The sequence below is a fragment of the Ornithodoros turicata genome, unplaced genomic scaffold (genome assembly GCF_037126465.1).
Source record: "Ornithodoros turicata isolate Travis unplaced genomic scaffold, ASM3712646v1 Chromosome23, whole genome shotgun sequence".
Lineage (NCBI taxonomy): Eukaryota > Metazoa > Arthropoda > Arachnida > Ixodida > Argasidae > Ornithodoros > Ornithodoros turicata.
In genome coordinates this window covers 2,103,857-2,123,669 of record NW_026999342.1, presented here as the reverse complement: position 1 = coordinate 2,123,669, position 19,813 = coordinate 2,103,857, and the positions used below count along the sequence as shown (strand labels likewise).

The window sequence follows — 19,813 nt, the reverse complement described above, 5'->3', positions numbered from 1 at the left end:
CGGGCAAGTGAAGAATGCTTCATCCACGAAAACCTTGAAAATTCTCATTTTACATTCTAAATTCCAATTCTGAATTATAGTGTGAAATATATCATTATAATTCTCATTTTATGTTCAAAATCTCAAATTGCAAAGCCAAATTCTTAATTGAAAATCCTGATTAAATACAATGCAATTCTAATTTTTTGTTAAAATTCAACTTTTAAATTGAAGTGTAAAATCTGTGATTGAAAATTCTCATTTTGTGTTTGTATCATGTGCATCTGAGAAGGTTCTTCATGTACCAAGTTAGGGTTCATAATTTGTTGTTGCACCACTTTCTATTCCTATTTCCTGAGCAAGTAGGGCCCTGTGCATGCAGGTGTCTCCAAAATAGGCTGCAGGTGCCCCCAGACACCCTGAGTGCAGTTGCCTTCAGTAGATCCCACGCTGTCTGCCCAAAAGCGAGTGGCACAAATGTGCACATATTTTCATTGTGGGTGTAAGCGGCTGCCAGTCCACAGGCCTGCACATTTCTGAAAATGACACCTGCTGCGCAGGCAAAAACACTGCCTGCAGTGCACCAGTGAGTGCCTGTTGAAGCTATGTTTCACTCGCAATTTTTCCCTGAGGCTTCAAAATGCAAATTGATGCACCTCCAGCTTTTTCCAGGCATCAGGAAGGTACTTCTCTCGTTCACACTGATGATCAATATTTGACCTAAATTTGTGGACAAGTAAAAAGAATGTTTGTGACTCTCTGCAAGCAGGAGGAAGAGCTCTTCGGTAGAGAAGCACAATGTGTGTTGCCCATTGTTTGCCTCACTGAAGAGCAGGAACCTACTCCTATTCAGTTTCTCCGACCACTGAGCCTGCAGCACCATGCGGACAGGAGAAGCCGATTCTGTCTTTTTTCAGTATAGATTACTGCCTGGAAAGTGTCCGATTCCGCACTGTCAAATTCCAAATTTAAAATTTCTCATTTTGCATTCTAATTTTGAATTCAAAAATGGAGTGCAAAATTTGTAATTAGAAATCTGATTTTATGTTGGAAATTCAAAATTGCAGTCAAATTCTGAATTGAAAATTCTCAATTTGCTTTTTAAATTCCAATTTTACATTGAAGTGTGAAACCAAGCCAAGACTTTGCAGCCTTGATAAGGCTGCGGGGACCAAGGATATGCACTTCTCAGGTGAACAGTTTCGTCTTTCCCTCATCTGCATACCAGTGTTTCGTGATGGATATTTTAACGCACATGCTCATTTCAGGGTTTTTAGAAGGTAGAATGGCTTTCATCGAGAATTGTCTGTCACACTGGATGCTTACTTTTATCCCAAGTCCCATCATTAAAGAGTTAATTAGTGAAGTTTACATAATCAATCACCTAGAAGCTACATACTAGTATTTTCAGTAGTATAGTGCCGTTACGCACAACAGCCACTTTTTTCTAATCCAGTTGTAGGAATTTCTAATCCACCACCCATTTCTAATCCAGGTCAAGCCAGGTCTAATCCAGGCTCCACTCCTTCATGGTGATCCATCCAATTTCTATGTGATTGGCTACCCTTCATTGCCCCATCTGTTCACTCACTCATAGACAACAAAATTATCTATTCTATTCAATTCTAAGTCGGCTCATAGGCTTCCATATCGCTCTTTTTTCTAATCCAGTTCTAAGAATTTCTAATCTACCACCCATTTCTAATCCAGGTCAAACCACTTCTAAGCCCTCTAGTTGGTTGGTCACACCTCCACCCCTTCACGGTGATCCATTCAATTTCTGCATGATTGGCTACCATTCATTGCCATTGAGATATTATAGTTTGTATTGTATTGTATTGTAGTTCTCCATGAGGACACATCAATGCACGCCGTACATCTCCGCTCGCATCCATGGCGTTTTTCGCATAAGAACCATGTGGATCACCCAGGCACTCGTCCTTCTCTGTCCATGACCCAGAGGCAAACCGCAGGAGAAAACAGTATGTGACAGAAGCATTAATTCTCTTCCTCCACATCTTCTGAAGAGATGAAAGAACATTATGAGCTTCACTATTTATATCACCCACTTAAACTTACCATATTCGTAGCTTACATAAGGATCGAAGTCGACGTCATTGCACAGGTATCTCTTGTCGTCGTTTGCCATTAGACTTCTTTTGACATTTCTGATGGTGTACATACACTGCTTCTTTCCAGCTATTGATACTTGTTCGTTTGATGCGCTCGTGTGATTGAACAAGGTATTGTAGTATGTCTCATGGAGGAGGTGCTTGCGTACAATATTGTTTTTCACCCCTTTAGCTCTTGCAATTTGCTTTCCTCCAGCTAAATTGACGGAATACATTTTAGCTTTCAAACATACTACTTCCTCAATAGGTACACTACCAGTTTCACTTTTGAATGCCCCAAGTCTTCCACGATTCTTTTCAGTGTACAGTGGATGATCCCGATCAAAGAAGACAGATCTAAGTGGTCATTGGCGATCGCTCGTAACTGATCTTCATAGTCCTTGCAGAATAGGCAGAGGATCAAAGAATCCGTGTCAAAGTAGCAGGTAATCACCAGACAAGTGAGCTTGCTCAGAAAGGTTTCATAGTAAAATGAGTACATGGTTAATTTACTGAGTTCTAAAATCGTAAACCTAATCTGGAGCAGGAAATTGCATCGCACTTTTCTTTTGCGCATTTTGTACATGACACAATCTGGGGACAAAATTTCCATCCGCACGCATTCTGCCCGACTCCCGAGGCGACTCGCTGTCTCCTCATCGAAGGCTACCCGAATATCACGCATGTTAAATTTATTTAAAAGTGTTCTCCCAAAGACTGCATTATTTGAGAGTTTGTAGAAGTTTTTTTCGAAAGTCGTACACGAGGCAACGCGTCTGGCAACATTGTCCTCGATGTAGGGACGCAGGAATGTTGCTTGACGAAATTTTAGAATTCGGTGAATTTTCGTCACCCTCATGCCCAATCTACAATAGAGTGCAAGCAACGCGTAATGAAGGACGTACTGGACCTTTTCCTTGCACGTGAGCAACAGCTTTTTGCTGTTAGCAGGCTGATACATTACTTCTTCGAGAAGCCCTCGCTGGAATGGCGAGAGCCATTCCTTTGGGACGACTGCCTTCTCGGGAGCCAGGGGGAAGTACCTCGTTAGAGCGTGGATAGATTTTGGATACTCCAAACAGGGATGGGCATAAATACATTTTCTGAGTATTTAAATATAAATACAAAATACTTTGTTGAAAGGGGTATCTAAATACTCTTCATAAATACTTTTCAACATGAGTATTTAAATACAAAATATAAATACTGTATTTAAATACCGTAACTACTACTATAAATACTGTGAGGAAAATGTCCTTTGGAATTACAGAAATAACGATGATCATAACAACAAATCAGCAGCGAACGATAGCATTTATTTGTTAGATTATCATGGTGATTTTAATATTAGAAGCACAGAGTGGCCCACAGAGTGATCAGCCCACAGAGTGATAGTAGAAAAAGTAACAGTTCCTAAAACTGGGAGAGGGAAAGCATTATCCCAGCGAAAGTCGGACGTGATAAGCCGTGCCTGTTTTATCTCTTTCTGCGATGTGGGGAAGGGCTGGGTTTCCAACCTCTTTTCGTCAGACTGACAAAGATTGCGCTGAAATATTCATCGTGCGCTATTCTGTGCGACCTTTGTAGAGCATGATGTTCGGCTATTTTTTCCGATGGGATAGCTCCTGAATATCCCTGCCAATTATCATTAATTTGACTAAATTAGACACGCTCTTCACATTGGTGGGGTAAAAAAGTGACCTTTACTATTTATTTATTTATTTATACTTCTAGCGTCTTAGACGCCAAAGAAGGAGTGGGATTACATACACACGGAGAAACATCTTGCTCCGTAGCAGCCGCGGATATACAGAAAATTTAGATGAACCTCGAACACCATGTATATACCATATATCAAAACCATCTACACACGCATACAACCTTCACATAAGATTACAACAAACGTAGCAGCACACTCTACCTATAAATTTGCAATCGCCAGCATAAAACTCGACAAGGTGTCACACCGTACCATTTCTTCCATCAGTTCGTTCCATGCCTGAATGGACAGCGGAAAGAAAGAGTACATAAGGCAGTTAGTCCTAGAAAATAATTGTTTAATGGATTTGCTATGTTTCTTTCGGTGGGCTACCAGTTGTGTTAAATGTAATATAATCAGAAGGCCTAATACAGGTATGATTATTTATTATGAGCCATAGTAGCTTAAGTCGCTGAATTCGAGTCCTTTGATACAATGGTGTCAGTCCCGCGAGGTGGAGTAATTGCGAGGGGGAGTCATAACGCGAATATCTGCCATAAATAAATCTAACAGCTCTTCTTTGGATCATTTCAAGCATATGTATTTTATTCTGCTGCTCAGGGAACCATACCACCGAAGCGTAGTCCATAACTGATCGTACTAGTGCTTTGTACGCAATTAGCCGCGTGTCAGAATCTGCGTCGTATAAGGTCCTACGTAAATAATTGAGGCGGGTACCGGCCTTCCGAACAGTCTCTGTTATATGACTATTCCAGTTCAAGCTGTCGGTAAATGTTATACCTAGGTATTTATAATTTGATACTCGATTCATTACTGCACCGTTTATAGTATAAGTATACTAAGTATAAGTATACTAGGCAAATTTCCGACTTAAGGTCGCAAAAATTTACATAATTAAACTTACGTTACACGACATTCACATGAGGAGGTGGCAAAAACCCAGTAAGAACAAATGCCATTGACCGCATGACTCTAGGTGGTGCAGTTTTTTTATTATAATTCAATGACACGATTTCTGGGACACCCTGTATAGCGGCGACCTCGCTGCATGCCCCAACATGCACGGGTGCGAGGAGCCGTCATAGCCTAAAAATAACTTGCTCTGCATGTTCAAGGTCGCAGGTTGCCCTTGGCTTCACGTAATGCTCCGTCCGCCTACACCATTGCCGCACCTGAGCGCAAAGGTCGCTCTCATCATATGTCATTCCGATATGCAAGTTGCTTCCATGAGCATGCACACAACCATCCCTTTTTGTTCACAGTGGCTGTGGAATTTCAATAATATTACTTAAATGAAACAAATTGCAGTGAAATGCAGATTCATCTCAGACAGGAATCTCTACCCTCAGCATTAAACCCTTAGATACCAGCATTTCTGCTCGAAGAGCAAAATAGCTATGACTTCAAAAATTAAACACATGCTAACAAACTACCATCAACTAACAAAACACCCATTTCTGCTATCAGATAATTCTTGCATAATGCTACATGCACAGCCGCATCGTCGTAAAGAAAGCACATGACAAGGGTACACAAATTCACTTAAGCGATGAGGGAAAAGGCTTAAGACCTCAGGTCACCACACATCGCCACGCGGCAAGGTAACAACAAGATACTAGCGTCGTGGAAAATTGTAACACTGCTAAACATGCCCCAACGTGCCATGATGACGTCACAAACCAGGAAAAAAGCACACACGCGCGCGCACACAGCAGCTCAGGAATGCACAAGGAGAGGTGCTTTATTGGAGTCTCTACTCTTGGCTCAGACACCAACATTTCTGCTCAAATACCTGTAACTGCAAGATTAAGCACTGCTTACTTCTTCAATATATCGAGCACCCAACAAAATCTAACAAACAAACAAACAAAAACAAACAAACCCACTTTCTGTGATAGAACACTATTCAGCTTTACCAAGAGATTTTCTTCTGCTTTAGCAGTGAAAGAAGAAAAGAGCCATGAAAAATTACACGGACTTTTGCTTGAATAGCTATAACTGCAAAAAAAAAACGAAGCACGTGCTAATAAACTGAGAAAAAGGCACTTATTTCTGCCCTCAGATAATTATTGCATAATGCTACATACACAGTCGCGTTGTCCCTGTGTAAAGAAAGCACAGGACAAGAGTACACAAATCGAATTGGGAAAATCACGTCTACTCGCGCAGCATAATACGATATACGCTGATTTTTTTTTTCGGGTGAAAAACCACATAAGTTTATCACTCGAGTCACACGAAAAGGCATACACAATGTACTTACTCGTTAAGTGGGGTCACAGTTGCACACACACAACGAGGGACAGTAAAAAATAAGAAATTACACCCACTTCTGCTCGTATAGCAAAGTGTCAAGCATGACAAAACACATTTTCTACCACCAGAAAATTATTAAACAGAATAATACAATATTCACAAAAATTAAGCTTGTGTGGCAAACACACAACCTGAGGAACACACCCATTCACATCTGCTTTCTGAATTTGGTATACAGGCGTGAGCGATTCGATAAGAATAAAGCACGCTGCTTGGAGAAAGCATATATCATGTGTAGCTCAGTCTACTCTATTGCAAATGCGATAAACCTTATTTTTCAAAGAAAAAAAATCACAGTCGGCATAATATACGGCAATATCGGCAATATCACTGAAGTCAAACACATTGAACTTACTTGTCAAGTGGGGTCCCAGCTGCACAAACGCACACACACACTCACACATTTTTAGTGCCTCACATCGAGCAAAAACACAAGGTCTATTCACAGCCACATAAATTCATATTATTCCTCACGTCAATAATTACCCAACCATCGTCAAAACGGGGAACACGCATATGCCAATGCGAAACAATAGGCCTTCCCGCCGGATGTAACACGATATCGCCAGTCGACCGTCCCAAACCAAAAAAGAAACACAGCATCTCAGGAATGCATGTTGCCTATACATCCAAGAACAGCGTGCAGCAATTATAATACAGAATTGGATTCATTTCTTTGTACTTTTGTTTGCTTGCATATAAATATTTCACAAGAAATATTACAGAGTGTCAAAGGAGAACAGCATTCACTACACCCTCTAGCTCTTATCATATTTAAACAAACCAGTTTTCATATGTTCATAACCACACTACCATTCACTAAATAGGGGAGTCAATAATGATTCAAATAAGATAAAATATCATTCCATCGTGATTGATTGCAAACTTCACGCAAGAATAAGCAACTGCTGCGCGCCGTATTTTTCTTATAAGAAACACCAAATAGACTCAATCTCGCCGTGTTAAACACCAACAGCAACTTTGTATTTATTTTTGTCATTTCCAGCAGCTCATTACTTTGTGCGAGTCATCAAAAATTAAAAATTTCTGATCTGCTGCTGTTAAAGTGATAAAACAGTGTGCCCGCACGGGGAAACGATAACGGAGCGCGCGTCATTGCGTCAAGCGTGTCCTAACTGCGTGAACGGCTCACGTGGTTACGGTTCACGGCACGGTTACGGCTACGGTTCACGGCAACGTAACGTTTCGAGGGCACTGTTTTATCACTTTAACAGCAGCAGATCAGAAATTTTTAATTTTTGATGACTCGCACGAAGTAATGAGCTGCTGGAAACGACAAAAACAAATACAAAATTGCCTAGTCTTCATTGCTGATGGTGTTTAACACGGCGAGATTTGGTGTTTCTTAAAAGAAAAATACGATGCGCAGCAGTTGCTTATTCTTGCGTGAAGTTTGCAATCAATGATGATGGAATGATATTTTATCTTATTTGAATCGTTAGTGACTCCCCTATTTAGTGAATGGTAGTGTGGTTATGAAAACTGGTTATGAAAACTGGTTTGTTTAAAAATGATAAGAGCTACAGAGTGTAGCGAATGCTGTTCTCCTTTTACACTGTGTAATATTTCGTGCGAAATATTTATATGCAAGCAAACAAAAGTACAAAGAAATGAATCCCATTCTGTATTATAATTGCTGCACGCTGTTCTTGGATGTATAGGCAACATGCATTCCTGAGAGGCTGTGTTTCTTTTTTGCTTTGGGACGGTCGACTGGTCGTATGGTCATATCGTATTACATCCGGCGGGAAGGCCTATTGTTTCGCATTGGCATATGCGTGTTCCCCGTTTTGACGATGGTTGGGTAATTATTGACGTGAGGAATAATATGAATTTATGTGGCTGTGAATAGACCTTGGGTTTTTGCTCGTTGTGAGGCGCTAAAAATATGTGAGTGTGCGTGCGCGTTTGTGCAGCTGGGACCCCACTTGACAAGTAAGTTCATTGTGTTTGACTTCAGTGATATTGCCGATATTGCCGTATATTATGCCGACTGTGCTTTTTTTGTTTGAAAAATAAGGCTTATCGCATTTTCAATAGAGTAGACTGAGCTACACATGATATATGCTTTCTCCAAGCAGCGTGCTTTATTCTTATCGAATCGCTCACGCCTGTATACCAAATTCAGAAAGCAGATGTGAATGGGTGTGTTCCTCAGGTTGTGTGTCTGCCACACAAGCTTAATTCTTGTGAATATTGTATTATTCTGTTTAATAATTTTCTGGTGGTAGAAAATGTGTTTTGTCATGCTTGACACTTTGCTATACGAGCAGAAGTGCGTGTAATTTCTTATTTTTTACTGTCCCTCGTTGTGTGTGTGCAACTGTGACCCCACTTAACGAGTAAGTACATTGTGTATGCCTTTTCGTGTGACTCGAGTGATAAACTTATGTGGTATTGCATGAAATGTTGATTTAAAAATAAGGGTTGTTGCACTTGCATAGCAGTGGCTTCTTATTGCAATTTTCACCCGTAAAAAAAAAATATTATGCTGCGCGAGTAGACGTGATTTTCCCAATTCGATTTGTGTACTCTTGTCCTGTGCTTTCTTTACACAGGGACAACGCGACTGTGTATGTAGCATTATGCAATAATTATCTGATAGCAGAAATAAGTGCCTTTTTCTCCGTTTATTAGCACGTGCTTCGTTTTTTTTTTTGCAGTTATAGCTATTCAAGCAAAAGTCCGTGTAATTTTTCATGGCTGTTTTCTTCTTTCACTGCTAAAGCAGAAGAAAATCACTTGGTAAAGCTGAATAGTGTTCTATCACGGAAAGTGGGTTTGTTTGGTTTTGTTTGTTTGTTTGTTAGATTTTGCTGGGTGCTCGATATATTGAAGAAGTAAGCAGTGCTTAATTTTGCAATTACGGTATTTGAGCAGAAATGTTGGTGCCTGAGCCAGCTGAGCCAGGAGTAGAGATTCCAATAAAGCACCTCTCCTTGTGCATTCCTGAGCTGCTGTGTGCGCGCGCGTGTGTGCTTTTTTCCTGGTTTGTGACGTCATCATGGCATGTTGGGGCTTGTTTAGCAGTGTTACAATTTTACCTGCCGCTAGTATCTTGTTGTTATCTTGTGTTAGCCGCGTAGCGATGTGTGGTGACCTGAGGTGTTCAGCCTTTTCCCTCATCGCTTAAGTGAATTTGTGTACCCTTGTCATGTGCTTTCTTTACGACGATGCGGCTGTGCATGTAGCATTATGCAAGAATTATCTGATAGCAGAAATGGGTGTTTTGTTAGTTGATGGTAGTTTGTTAGCATGTGTTTAATATTTGAAGTCATAGCTATTTTGCTATTCGAGCAGAAGTGCTGGTATCTAAGGGTTTAACGCTGAGGGTAGAAATTCCGGTCTGAGATGAATCTGCATTTCACTGCAATTTGTTTCATTTAAGTAATATTATTGAAATTCCACAGCCACTGTGAACAAAAAGGGATGGTTGTGTGCATGCTCATGGAAGCAACTTGCATATCGGAATGACATATGATGAGAGCGAACTTTGTGCTCAGGTGCGGCAATGGTGTAGGCGGACGGAGCATTACGTGAAGCCAAGGGCAACCTGCGACCTTGAACATGCAGAGCAAGTTATTTTTAGGCTATGACGGCTCCTCGCACCCGTGCATGTTGGGGCATGCAGCGAGGTCGCCCCTATATAAATGGGGAGGATGTGTAAAGAGGCAGCAGTCTTCGCATCGCTTCGGGAGTGTGCGGAGCTCGCTTCGAAAGTAAGTATTTTTCATCTACGTTCTGTGGTGCACGTTTTCTTAGTGTTTCTTCTTTTTTTTTCAGTGTCTAGATGCGTGTTCTGCTTTTTGATCCTCATGATATCAGGGATGATGAGCCATTGGAAGATAATTCACCATCTTCTCCAGACATTTCACCTGGCACATTGCATGCTCACGTCGAGCGATCACATCCCTATGTGGACATTTCCTTCCTGCCTTTCTTTCAAACTGATAGCGCATTTCGAGGTATCGTCAAAGCGTTTGTGCTATTGGCATCTGTTCACGATCAGGCAGTAGAGGACTTGCGACAATATTTAATGAACCACCTCCACAATATAATTGCTATTTTGCGAGCGCAAAGAATACCCTTTAGGTTTTGCATTTGTTCTGACGTTCTAATGGTGAAAGAAAATCGAGGGGATGTAACCACACACATAGCTCATTTTATGGCGCTTGCTCGCGAAGTCCACAGCGACGGAGCTATCGCAAATACTTTGATGGATGTGATTCAGGAGTCCACCGGGCGCATTGAAAATTACCAGGGCGAGGGTAGTGGGTTTGTATCCACTGACGTCCAAAAGGTTCAAATGTGTATTTCCGCTGTGAAAACTAAAAAATTCGATGCAATGGGGTAGTTCCCACTAATTTGGCTAAACGCAGAAACGTGTTAACGAATGTCTCTTTACCAGAGCGTAAGAAGGGCGAGTGCTTTAAATACAATACGCTCGCCCTCTTGCACCCGCAGGAAAGGAACCAGTGGAAAAAATATGAAAATTATGCAACAGAGTATTGGTGGCCTAGTCACTTCCCTGTATCCTTCTCTGATCTTGACGAATTCGAAAACCAAAACAAGATTTCCGTGTATGTGTACGCGTACGTCGATCAGGGAGTACATGTGTAGCGACCCCCGAAACTAGAATGGGAAAAGAAAATTCACTCACAGGAAGTAGATGAGCAGTTTTTTGGAATTAAGTCCCTCGAACGCTTGTTGACAACAAGAAGTAACCATTTCGTATGCGAACGCTGCACACACTCTTTCGTGAAGGAAGAGAGCATCCTGTTGGAATTTTGCGAGCCGGGAAAAATTTTTTGTAGAGTTTACTAAAATATAGTACATGCAGCAGTACAACTACGTCATTGCGTTGGACACTGAGAGCGTACTCGCACCCAGTGGTGTTGGCATGCAACGTCACATTACCTCTAGCTTCTGTGCTGTGCTCGTGCGTACCCATGACTCAAAGGTGATGCGCATTAGAACATACCATGGGGAAGATGCGGCAAAGCAGTGTGTGAAGGCGCTCATGGGAATGTGTGATGAAATGATTGCCTTGAACGCCTGCCCCGCTGCAATGGTGCTGAGCGATGAACAACAAGCCAAGCACAGAGCTGCCAGCCACTGTGCATACTGTAACCGGGAATTCGCGAAAGACCTACCTCGTGTCCGGCATCATGATCATTCGAAGCACTGTACTGCGGGTGAGACAAATTATATCGCGACACTGTGCAACCCCTGCAACGTCGCGTGCACTACCAGAGAAAAATTGCCGATTATGGTCCACAATTTGTCTTATGATTTGGCTGAACTGTTATGGGAATTTCACGTTCTCGGGTGGAAGCGACCTCCCTTCATTGTGGCCAGCTCCATGGAAAAAATTCGTTTGTTCGAAATTGGTACCTTCCTCTTCAGAGATACCATGCAGTACCTAAATTCATCACTTGGGGAGCTTGTGGAAACCGTCAAATCCATGGGGGGTGCAGAGGCGTTCCAATGCTTGAAGCAGGTATTTGGAGACGACTTCAAAATTTTGCTTCGTAAAGGTGTGTTCCCTTACAGTTACCTTAGTCCTTTTGCAGTGTACGACGAGTTGAGTCTCCCAGAAAAATCAGCTTTTCAAAATGATCTGACTGGGGAAGATGTAAGCGACGAGGACTACCAGTACACTGTGCATGTATTTGAACATTTTGAGTGCTCGAGTTTACGGGATTATAACACATTGTACCTGAAAACGGATGCCCTATTACATGCAAACATAATGCAGCACTTCCGACGCCTGTGCTACAGCGCACGCGGATTGGAATTGCTTCATTGTGTTTCTCTGGCATCCTATTCGTGGCAATGCGCATTAAATTACACGAATGCAAAATTGGAATTGATTACCGATGAGGAAATGTACAGAACCTTCGAATCGGGCGTTAGAGGCGGGCTCTGTCAGGTGAGCAGGCGTCATTTACGTGCCAATAACCCTCTGTGTAGTGGCTATGATCCTGATAAAGAGGAGGTGTACATATCACACATAGATTACAACAATCTTTACGGATTTAGTATGATAAAGCACCTCCCTGTCGGTGATTTCGAATGGGTCGAGGATTTTAGCTCCGTGGATTTATGCGTCACACCACGGATTCGGAGGTGGGGTATGTGTACGTATGGGACTTGGAGTATCCAAAATCTATCCACGCTCTAACGAGGTACTTCCCCCTGGCTCCCGAGAAGGCAGTCGTCCCAAAAGAATGGCTCTCGCCATTCCAGCGAGGGCTTCTCGAAGAATTAATGTATCAGCCTGCTAACAGCAAAAAGCTGTTGCTCACGTGCAAGGACAAGGTCCAGTACGTCGTTCATTACGCGTTGCTTGCACTCTATTGTAGATTGGTCATGAGGGTGACGAAAATTCACCGAATTCTAAAATTTCGTCAAGCACCATTCCTGCGTCCCTACATTGATGACAACGTTGCCAGACGCGTTGCCTCGTGTACGACTTTCGAAAAAAACTTCTACAAACTCTCAAATAATGCAGTCTTTGGGATAACACTTTTAAATAAATTTAACATGCGTGATATTCGAGTAGCCTTCGAAGAGGAGACGGCGAGTCGCCTCGTGAGTCGGGCAGAATGCGTGCCGATGAAAATTTTGTCCCCAGATTGTGTCATGTACGAAATGCGCAAAAGAAAAGTGCGATGCGATTTCCAGCTCCAGATTGGGTTTACGATTTTAGAACTCAGTAAATTAACATGTACTCATTCTACTATGAAACCTTGCTGAGCAAGCTCACTTGTCCGGTGATTACCTGCTACTTTGACACAGATTCTTTGATCCTCGGCTTATTCTGCAAGGACTAAGAAGATCAGTTACGAGCGATCGCCGATGACCACTTAGATCTGTCTTCCTTTGATCGGGATCATCCACTGTACAGTGAAAAGAATCGTGGAAGACTTGGGGCATTCAAAAGTGAAACTGGTAGTGTACCTATTGAGGAAGTTGTATGTTTGAAAGCTAAAATGTATTCTGTCAAATTAGCTGGAGGAAAGCAAATTGCAAGAGCTAAAGGGTGAAAAACAATATTGTACGCAAGCACCTCCTCCATGAGACATACTACAATACCTTGTTCAATCACACGAGCGTATCGAACGAACAAGTATCAATCGTTGGAAAGAAGCAGTGTATGTACACCATCAGAAATGTCAAAAGAAGTCTGATGGCATACGATGACAAGAGATACCTGTGCAATGACGTCGACTCCTATCCTTATGGAAGCTACGAATATGGTAAGTTTAAGTGAGTGACATAAATAGTGAAGCTCATAATGTTCTTTCATCTCTTCAGAAGATGTGGAGGAAGAGAATTAATGCTTCTGTCACATACTGTTCTCTCCTGCGGTTTGCCTATGGGTCATGGACAGAGAAGGACGAGTGCCTGGGTGATCCACATGGTTCTTATGCGAAAAACGCCATGGATGCGAGCGGAGATGTACGGCGTGCATGGATGTGTCCCCATGGAGAACTACAATATCTCCGAGACTGCCAGGATGTACTCAATAAATATTGAAAACTATTTACCATGTTTTTGTGTCCTAACCATTGCCGAGAGTCGCTCAGGCTAAAAAAGAAGGCCTCCCGGATCAATAAGCAATTTGGGGAAACTGTGAGCTGGCCTAGAAATGAATGGGATTGATCAATGAGTGGTTGTCTATTATGCAGCTGGAATTATGAAGCAATATGCAGTTGAAAGCGTGTGACCGAGTAACCTGTGAGTAGGAATGACCAATGAGTCTATCGAACATGTATAGGAGGCAGCCAATAGGTCCTGAGCCAATCACTAGGTTTTAGAAATGAATGGAAGTGACCACCACCGGACCAATAGACAGGTGAGCGATTTGGAAACCTATGAGCCGACTTATAATTGAATAGAATAGATCATTTTGGTGCCTACGAGCGAGTGAGCAGATGTTGTGGCAATGAATGGTAGCAAATCATGCAGAAATTGAATGGATCACCGTGAAGGGGTGGAGCTGTGACCAACCAACTAGAGGGCTTAGAAGTGGCTTGACCTGGATTAGAAATGGGTGGTGGATTAGAAATTCCTAGAACTGGATTAGAAAAAAGTGGCTGTTGTGCGTAACGGCGCTATACTACTTTTTCGAGAGGACGTCTGCCTGGTCTTACAACGCAACTGCAAAAACCGCATCCCTACCGATCTCGTAGCTTTTTTTATGAAAGATCTGTGATCCACCAAAGAAAAAGACACTCTGCATATCAGTTCCTTTCCAAAAATTCAACCTTTCTGGGAGCTGTCAGGTGACTTGTAGCCGGATAGCCATGCATGCAGTTTCATTGCTGCACCCCATTACGACGGGGCAGATGTCCGGCAAAAAAGGGACACTACATATTGGGTTGCAGATAGATAGCTGCTATCCTTTGCAGCGGGATTGCTCCTGACTGAGGGCGACATAGCACACGAGTCAGATGGGGGTCCCCAGATATCTTCGGAATACCCGTCTACCATGCTGTTTTCACGTGACCTCACGTTTTCTAGATCGTCACTCAGGTGGCAGACATCCCTGCTTTAAAATAGAGGAAGTACTTTGTAGGTAACTAAAATGTAATAATAATATAATAGCGAGAATAGTAGGTAATAACCCGTACTTGGACAAGACGTGTTCCTCTCTAGTACCTGCTCAAAACTGGGAATTGCATGACGTAGATGTTCGTTACCTATCGGTGTGCATCACACATGTAACTATCAATTTCTGCAAATTTTAAGTGGTGTGTGTTATACGCTGGAAAATGGAAACGTGTACCAATTGATATTCCATTCAGTATAGTTTCCTGTATACACGCTCTTATCTTGCATTCGTAGGTGTCTCCTTGCACACAAGCAATTAGCAATTTTCGTGACCAATGGGCCATCCCGTGTTATAGATTGTGATTAATGAAGCAAAGCCACACCAGACCTGAACCAGTTTTGCGACAGTTGAGAGACCTTCACATAGGGGCACCTGCTTTGTCGCCACTGGGGTCTGCGAGGAGAATACAGAGAAGTACCACGTCACAACAAGCAAATGTCACTTTCCAATAATATAGCAAGTTGAAGTAAGCCATCCCACAAATAAATGTAGTAAAACAAACCATCGAATTTGAGTTCGGTTTCCTAGCATATCTGAACCTTGTATATTTGTCCCTTTATTTAGATAAATGTAAGCAGTCTTCTTTTTGTGTAGGGGGAGGCTGTGAGGAAGCTATAACATGCTCCATTGGTTTATCCTGAACTCCAAGCATGGGGGGTAATTATTACACATATATCATTACCAGCATCTCATCATAACTGAAGTAGCCATCCCTGTGGGGTTTACACATTAGGGGGTGTCACCAAACATGAGGGGATTGGGGAAAAAATATGAGGGGATAAATGAGTCTGAGTCTTGTTTTGCTAGTGTTGATGAAACACAACATTCCGCTGTTTTCCTAGTGCAGTTTGAGCTGCTGGGTATTCATACTTACCACTGATCTCTTGCAGCTGCCCTTCCACAGTCCGAGCAACAACTGGGCAGTTGATCATCCAATACTCCTTGCATTTCCACATGCTGGAGTACGCTGGAGGACGTACTTATATCCGCCCACATGCAAGGAGTCTTTTCCTTTCCGAGTTTCGATGAATTGGCCATCCATCTAGCCACTTCAGAATCTTTGCACCAAACCTCTCTGTGTTGCGTGTGCGTGCGGGCGAAGCGAACACGTGCAAATTTTATTTTGTATGGTGCAATGATACAAGAAGCATAAAGTGAGAACTAAATATGTTTTCAGAAATGCAGCAACCCAGTTTGTGTAAATGTACAAATGTTTTACGTTGCAGTGTTAGTCATTCTAGAGAGATCACAGCGAGAGGGGTGTTCGGTATCGAACATACATGTTAACCCATATGGCCCATACAGGTCTGCCGGACTATGGCAATGCAAGTTCAGTCTAGGAGAGGACCCAGGTGCCTTAGGCCACTTATTCCATTTCCTCATGAAAGTGCCTGGCAAACATCAGCGCAATTTATTTGTTTTTGAGCCAGTGGGAAACCGAAACATAACGTTGTCAAGACCGTTACTCCGGCCATTGTTGCGATCTTCTCTCAGCATATTGCTTGTCAGGGGAACTGTGAAACCGGTATGAAAGTTGCTGTGAAAGGTTCACAATTTCGAACCCAGGCAATTGACCCAAACTCGTTGTTGAGGAGCTGCCCCTCGTTTCCAGTTTCCTGGATGCAATCGGAATTGACTCATAAATACATTTGTAGGCTCCTAGCTTGATTGTTGTTGCTCATGTAAGCATAGCAGATGTGACGTATGAAGTGCACGATGAAGGAAAAAAGGTTTCTCAGGTTTCGCTTCGCACGATGTCGCTTATATTTATGGTCGAGCTATGCCCTACACACTTAAAAACAGAGCTTCACAGCATGGCATGCTCCCACACAACCATCATCCCGCATGACAACATTCTCTCTCTTCTCTTGTTGAAAACTGGAGACGTGCACCTTTTTTGTGTCACTGACAAGGTCCCTAATTGTCATAAAAAGATGTACGCTTCCCGTTTTCAGCAAACCAAGGGAGAGAACAATCTCACTCGGGATGATTGTTGACTAGGAGCATGCTTTGTGTCGAAGTTTATTTCTAAGAAAGGAGAACTTCCGAAAAAGTGGTCTAGCTGTCCGCCACCTGTAGGAACTCTTTTCATAGCGTGAAACCAGAACCGAGTCAATGCAAATTCCCATTGCATTAACCAGTAACGTAATGAAATCAAATTCTCCCTTTCGGTTCACTTTTTCCATTTCTTTTTTTTTTTGCGTGCGTGCGGCATGTGTGTGTTCAGCTATCTGGGTGCCTTTCTTTTATGATTGTTCTGTTGTTCTGTTTGTTGGGGAGTTCTGAATCATCTAAAAGTACAATACCCAAGGCACCAAGGTATGTCTGGTGTGGTAGTTTTCAGAGGTACGGGATCTGGATCTAATTCTGTACGTCAGCTGTTGACTCCCACAAGTCAACATGGCAGCTTTGAGGCATATTGAGTCCAGAATATTGTGTCCCGATGTAGGAATGCTTCCACTTCAGCCTACCTTCTGCTGGAACCCATGTTCCAAGGTAGGAGGTTTCGCTCAAGTAGAAGCAACTTATACAAGATAAATTGCTGCACAAAGCAGAAAGTGCAAACACGCTAGCAAATGAATAAAGTGACAATCAGCAATAAATTCAAATATTTATTTTGACAATAACTAACACCCCATAACAGGTATGATAACAGATATACTACAAATAGTGTGCATGCAGCAACAGTGGCAACACTATGAGAAAAAAATGTGATATCACACAATTTGATGCAAAGTTTAAGACATGTATATGTGAAATCACAAAGGTCATTTTTCAGTCGCTCGTTCTCATTTAACTGCCCGACAAAGTAAGTCCGTCCCGTGCAAGCAGGACAATGACACATCATGAAGGCAGTTCAGATAACGATAGACAAGTGTCTGTTCACTACTGCACCTCTTGGTTCAGATTGAGCACTTGAGTGTCAACCGTACTACACACGGCCGCTCACCCTTTGTCGTAATGGAGCTTGTGCACGGGCTCAGGAACAAAATGCATAACGGAGCACACGACTACACAAATGCAAAGACGTTCACATTTTTATACCGTCGGCGAAGGTGAAATGTAGGAGGAAACACAACCGCCATTTCCATTCTCAGTTGATGCCGATGTCGCTTGGCCGAATTTTAAGATTAGAGTATTATGGCTATAGTTTCGGTTTGACAGGCCCGGTGGTGGTGGTGGTGATGATGGTGAAAGGGCTTGCCGTTGTCGGCCTCACGTATGTGGGCAACGTCACGACTGACGCCCTGGGGAAATATGCGTCCTGGGCCGACTTCTAGGGGAACTGTGCCGACATATGTCTGAAAGCGTCTGAACAAAACCCAGGAAAAACCCCAGACAGCACAGCCGGCATCGGGATTCGAACCCGGGTACCTCCCAGTCAGACCGGGAAAGCTCATGTCTCTCAGTATAAAGCCAATCAACAATAATTGTTTTCTTTTCTTTTTTTTTGCAATCTACTCATGTACGTGGAGCTATGTGAACCTTGCACACTTTTGGGTATTTATTTATTTATTTGTTTATTTTATTTACTGATTTTATTATATTGGGCATAAATTATTTGCACACATTTGTGAAATTAATTTCGGCTTCTTTTTTTTTTGCTTTATATAAGCCAAGATTATCCTCACAGCGTTCACAGCCAGAATTTCGCACGATCCAGCGTACTCGCTGGAACATCCCATTTCCAGCTCGGCTCCAGTGGGAACCATCCGGGTGTCGGAATGGAAGTTGGATGGTTTCAGAATGGAACTTCAAACAGCACTCCTATATTATCTCCATGACAGCACTAGACCCAGCATGGAAACAGCCTTGGCCAGCCCAGCTCCAGCGTGGGATGGCTTTTCCCGGCTTCCAATATGGATCCAGGCTATCTTTCTTTTTTTCTTTTTTTTTAATAACTAGGCATACATGAATGCTGCGTACCGATTTCACCATCTTTTCAAACCTCCTTTGCTGTATGTGTCTACTCAACTCCAAAATGTGGTGTATCAGTTTTGTGAGCAAATCACGAGGTGCGCGTGGGCGTCAAGATGGCGGAAATTCGCAGTATCGACGACGCAGTTGTCGTCACCCTTCTGTAAGCTACAACCGGTGGCTGCGATGGTGGTAGTGGTGATGGCTCGTCGTTGTCGGCCTCAGACACGGCTGACACCCTAGGGGAATGTGTGTCCTGGGCTGACTTCGGGAACTGTGTCGACATATGTTCGAAAGCGTCTGAGGGAACCCTTGGAAAAACCCCAGACACAAACACCAAGCCGGCACCCGGATTCGAACCCGGGTACCTCCCAGTCTGCAACGCAACGAAACCGCGGCGCCTGCTCACGAGCATGTGTTTTCAACCAGTAGCAGAAGACATTTCAGAGGGCGCCACTCAGATGGGAATGCAAATACAGCTGTCGCGCGTGGAAAAACACGTATCGTCTGCATCGAATAGGAATCACCCTGTTCATGTACTGTTTGCGTATACCATTTAATTCTGCAAACAAATATGCGAGCACTAAAAAATGACACGTAGAATAAACTGCCTCCCTTCTTCTTTTTCCTCACAAAAAAAGGGGGGAAGAAAGATTAGTTGGCAAACAGCAGTAAAACGTAACAGGTGTCACGATGCCGTTCATCGAATGTGAGAACCTGGGTGTACAGCGATTAATTCGCTCATAGGCGTGAGCGCATGTACCCCAGATAGTCCCGCAGTTTTTTTATTCATCCCGCGCACAATCCCCAGCGCTTTGGAAATCGAAATCCCTTGAGCAAGTATCGTCAAAGCGAAAACAATTTTTTTACATTCTATATCACCACTGAACCAATCTACTACGACTTTGCTTATTCATGGACTGATCATACAGTACTGGACAAATCAGGGAAGAAGCAAAAACGAAACTGAAAGCCATTGCGAATTTTAGAAAACTTCGCTAAAAGCGTAATACTGTAAACCGAATGGGAAACTTGGCTGAAACGCGTCATCATTTTCCATAAAACGTTGTTCTGAACGTGACTGTCTAAAAAGGAGTCTCTCAAGCGAGGCTTGTTAAACCGGCGGGC

The 19,813-nt window shown here is 42.8% G+C and overlaps 2 protein-coding genes across 3 annotated transcripts in view; both read left to right on the top strand.

Moving 5' to 3' along the window:
• Positions 1-15,951, top strand: part of LOC135373246 (uncharacterized) — a 34,163-nt gene extending 18,212 nt beyond the window's left edge. Inside the window, exon 6 of the mRNA XM_064606481.1 lies at positions 15,658-15,951. Coding sequence (XP_064462551.1) covers positions 15,658-15,813 — 156 coding nt within the window. The 3' untranslated portion in view covers positions 15,814-15,951. The remainder of the gene's footprint in view (positions 1-15,657) is intronic.
• LOC135373268 (uncharacterized) lies at positions 9,720-13,695 on the top strand. Of its 2 annotated transcripts, XM_064606495.1 has the most exons (3): positions 9,720-9,866; positions 9,931-13,409; positions 13,468-13,695. In XM_064606495.1, exon 2 carries the CDS (start codon positions 10,982-10,984, stop codon positions 12,329-12,331), a length of 1,350 nt encoding a protein of 449 aa, XP_064462565.1. In that variant the 5' UTR covers positions 9,720-9,866; positions 9,931-10,981; the 3' UTR covers positions 12,332-13,409; positions 13,468-13,695. The 2 variants fall into 2 exon arrangements, with proteins under 2 accessions (XP_064462565.1, XP_064462564.1); XM_064606494.1 differs by having other exon boundaries at positions 9,720-13,409.
• Positions 15,952-19,813: the final 3,862 nt, after the last annotated feature.

Bases quoted from the DNA above. Each gene is read 5' to 3' on its own strand.
- LOC135373268 (XM_064606495.1), top strand. From the start codon at position 10,982: ATGCAGCAGTACAACTACGTCATTGCGTTGGACACTGAGAGCGTACTC.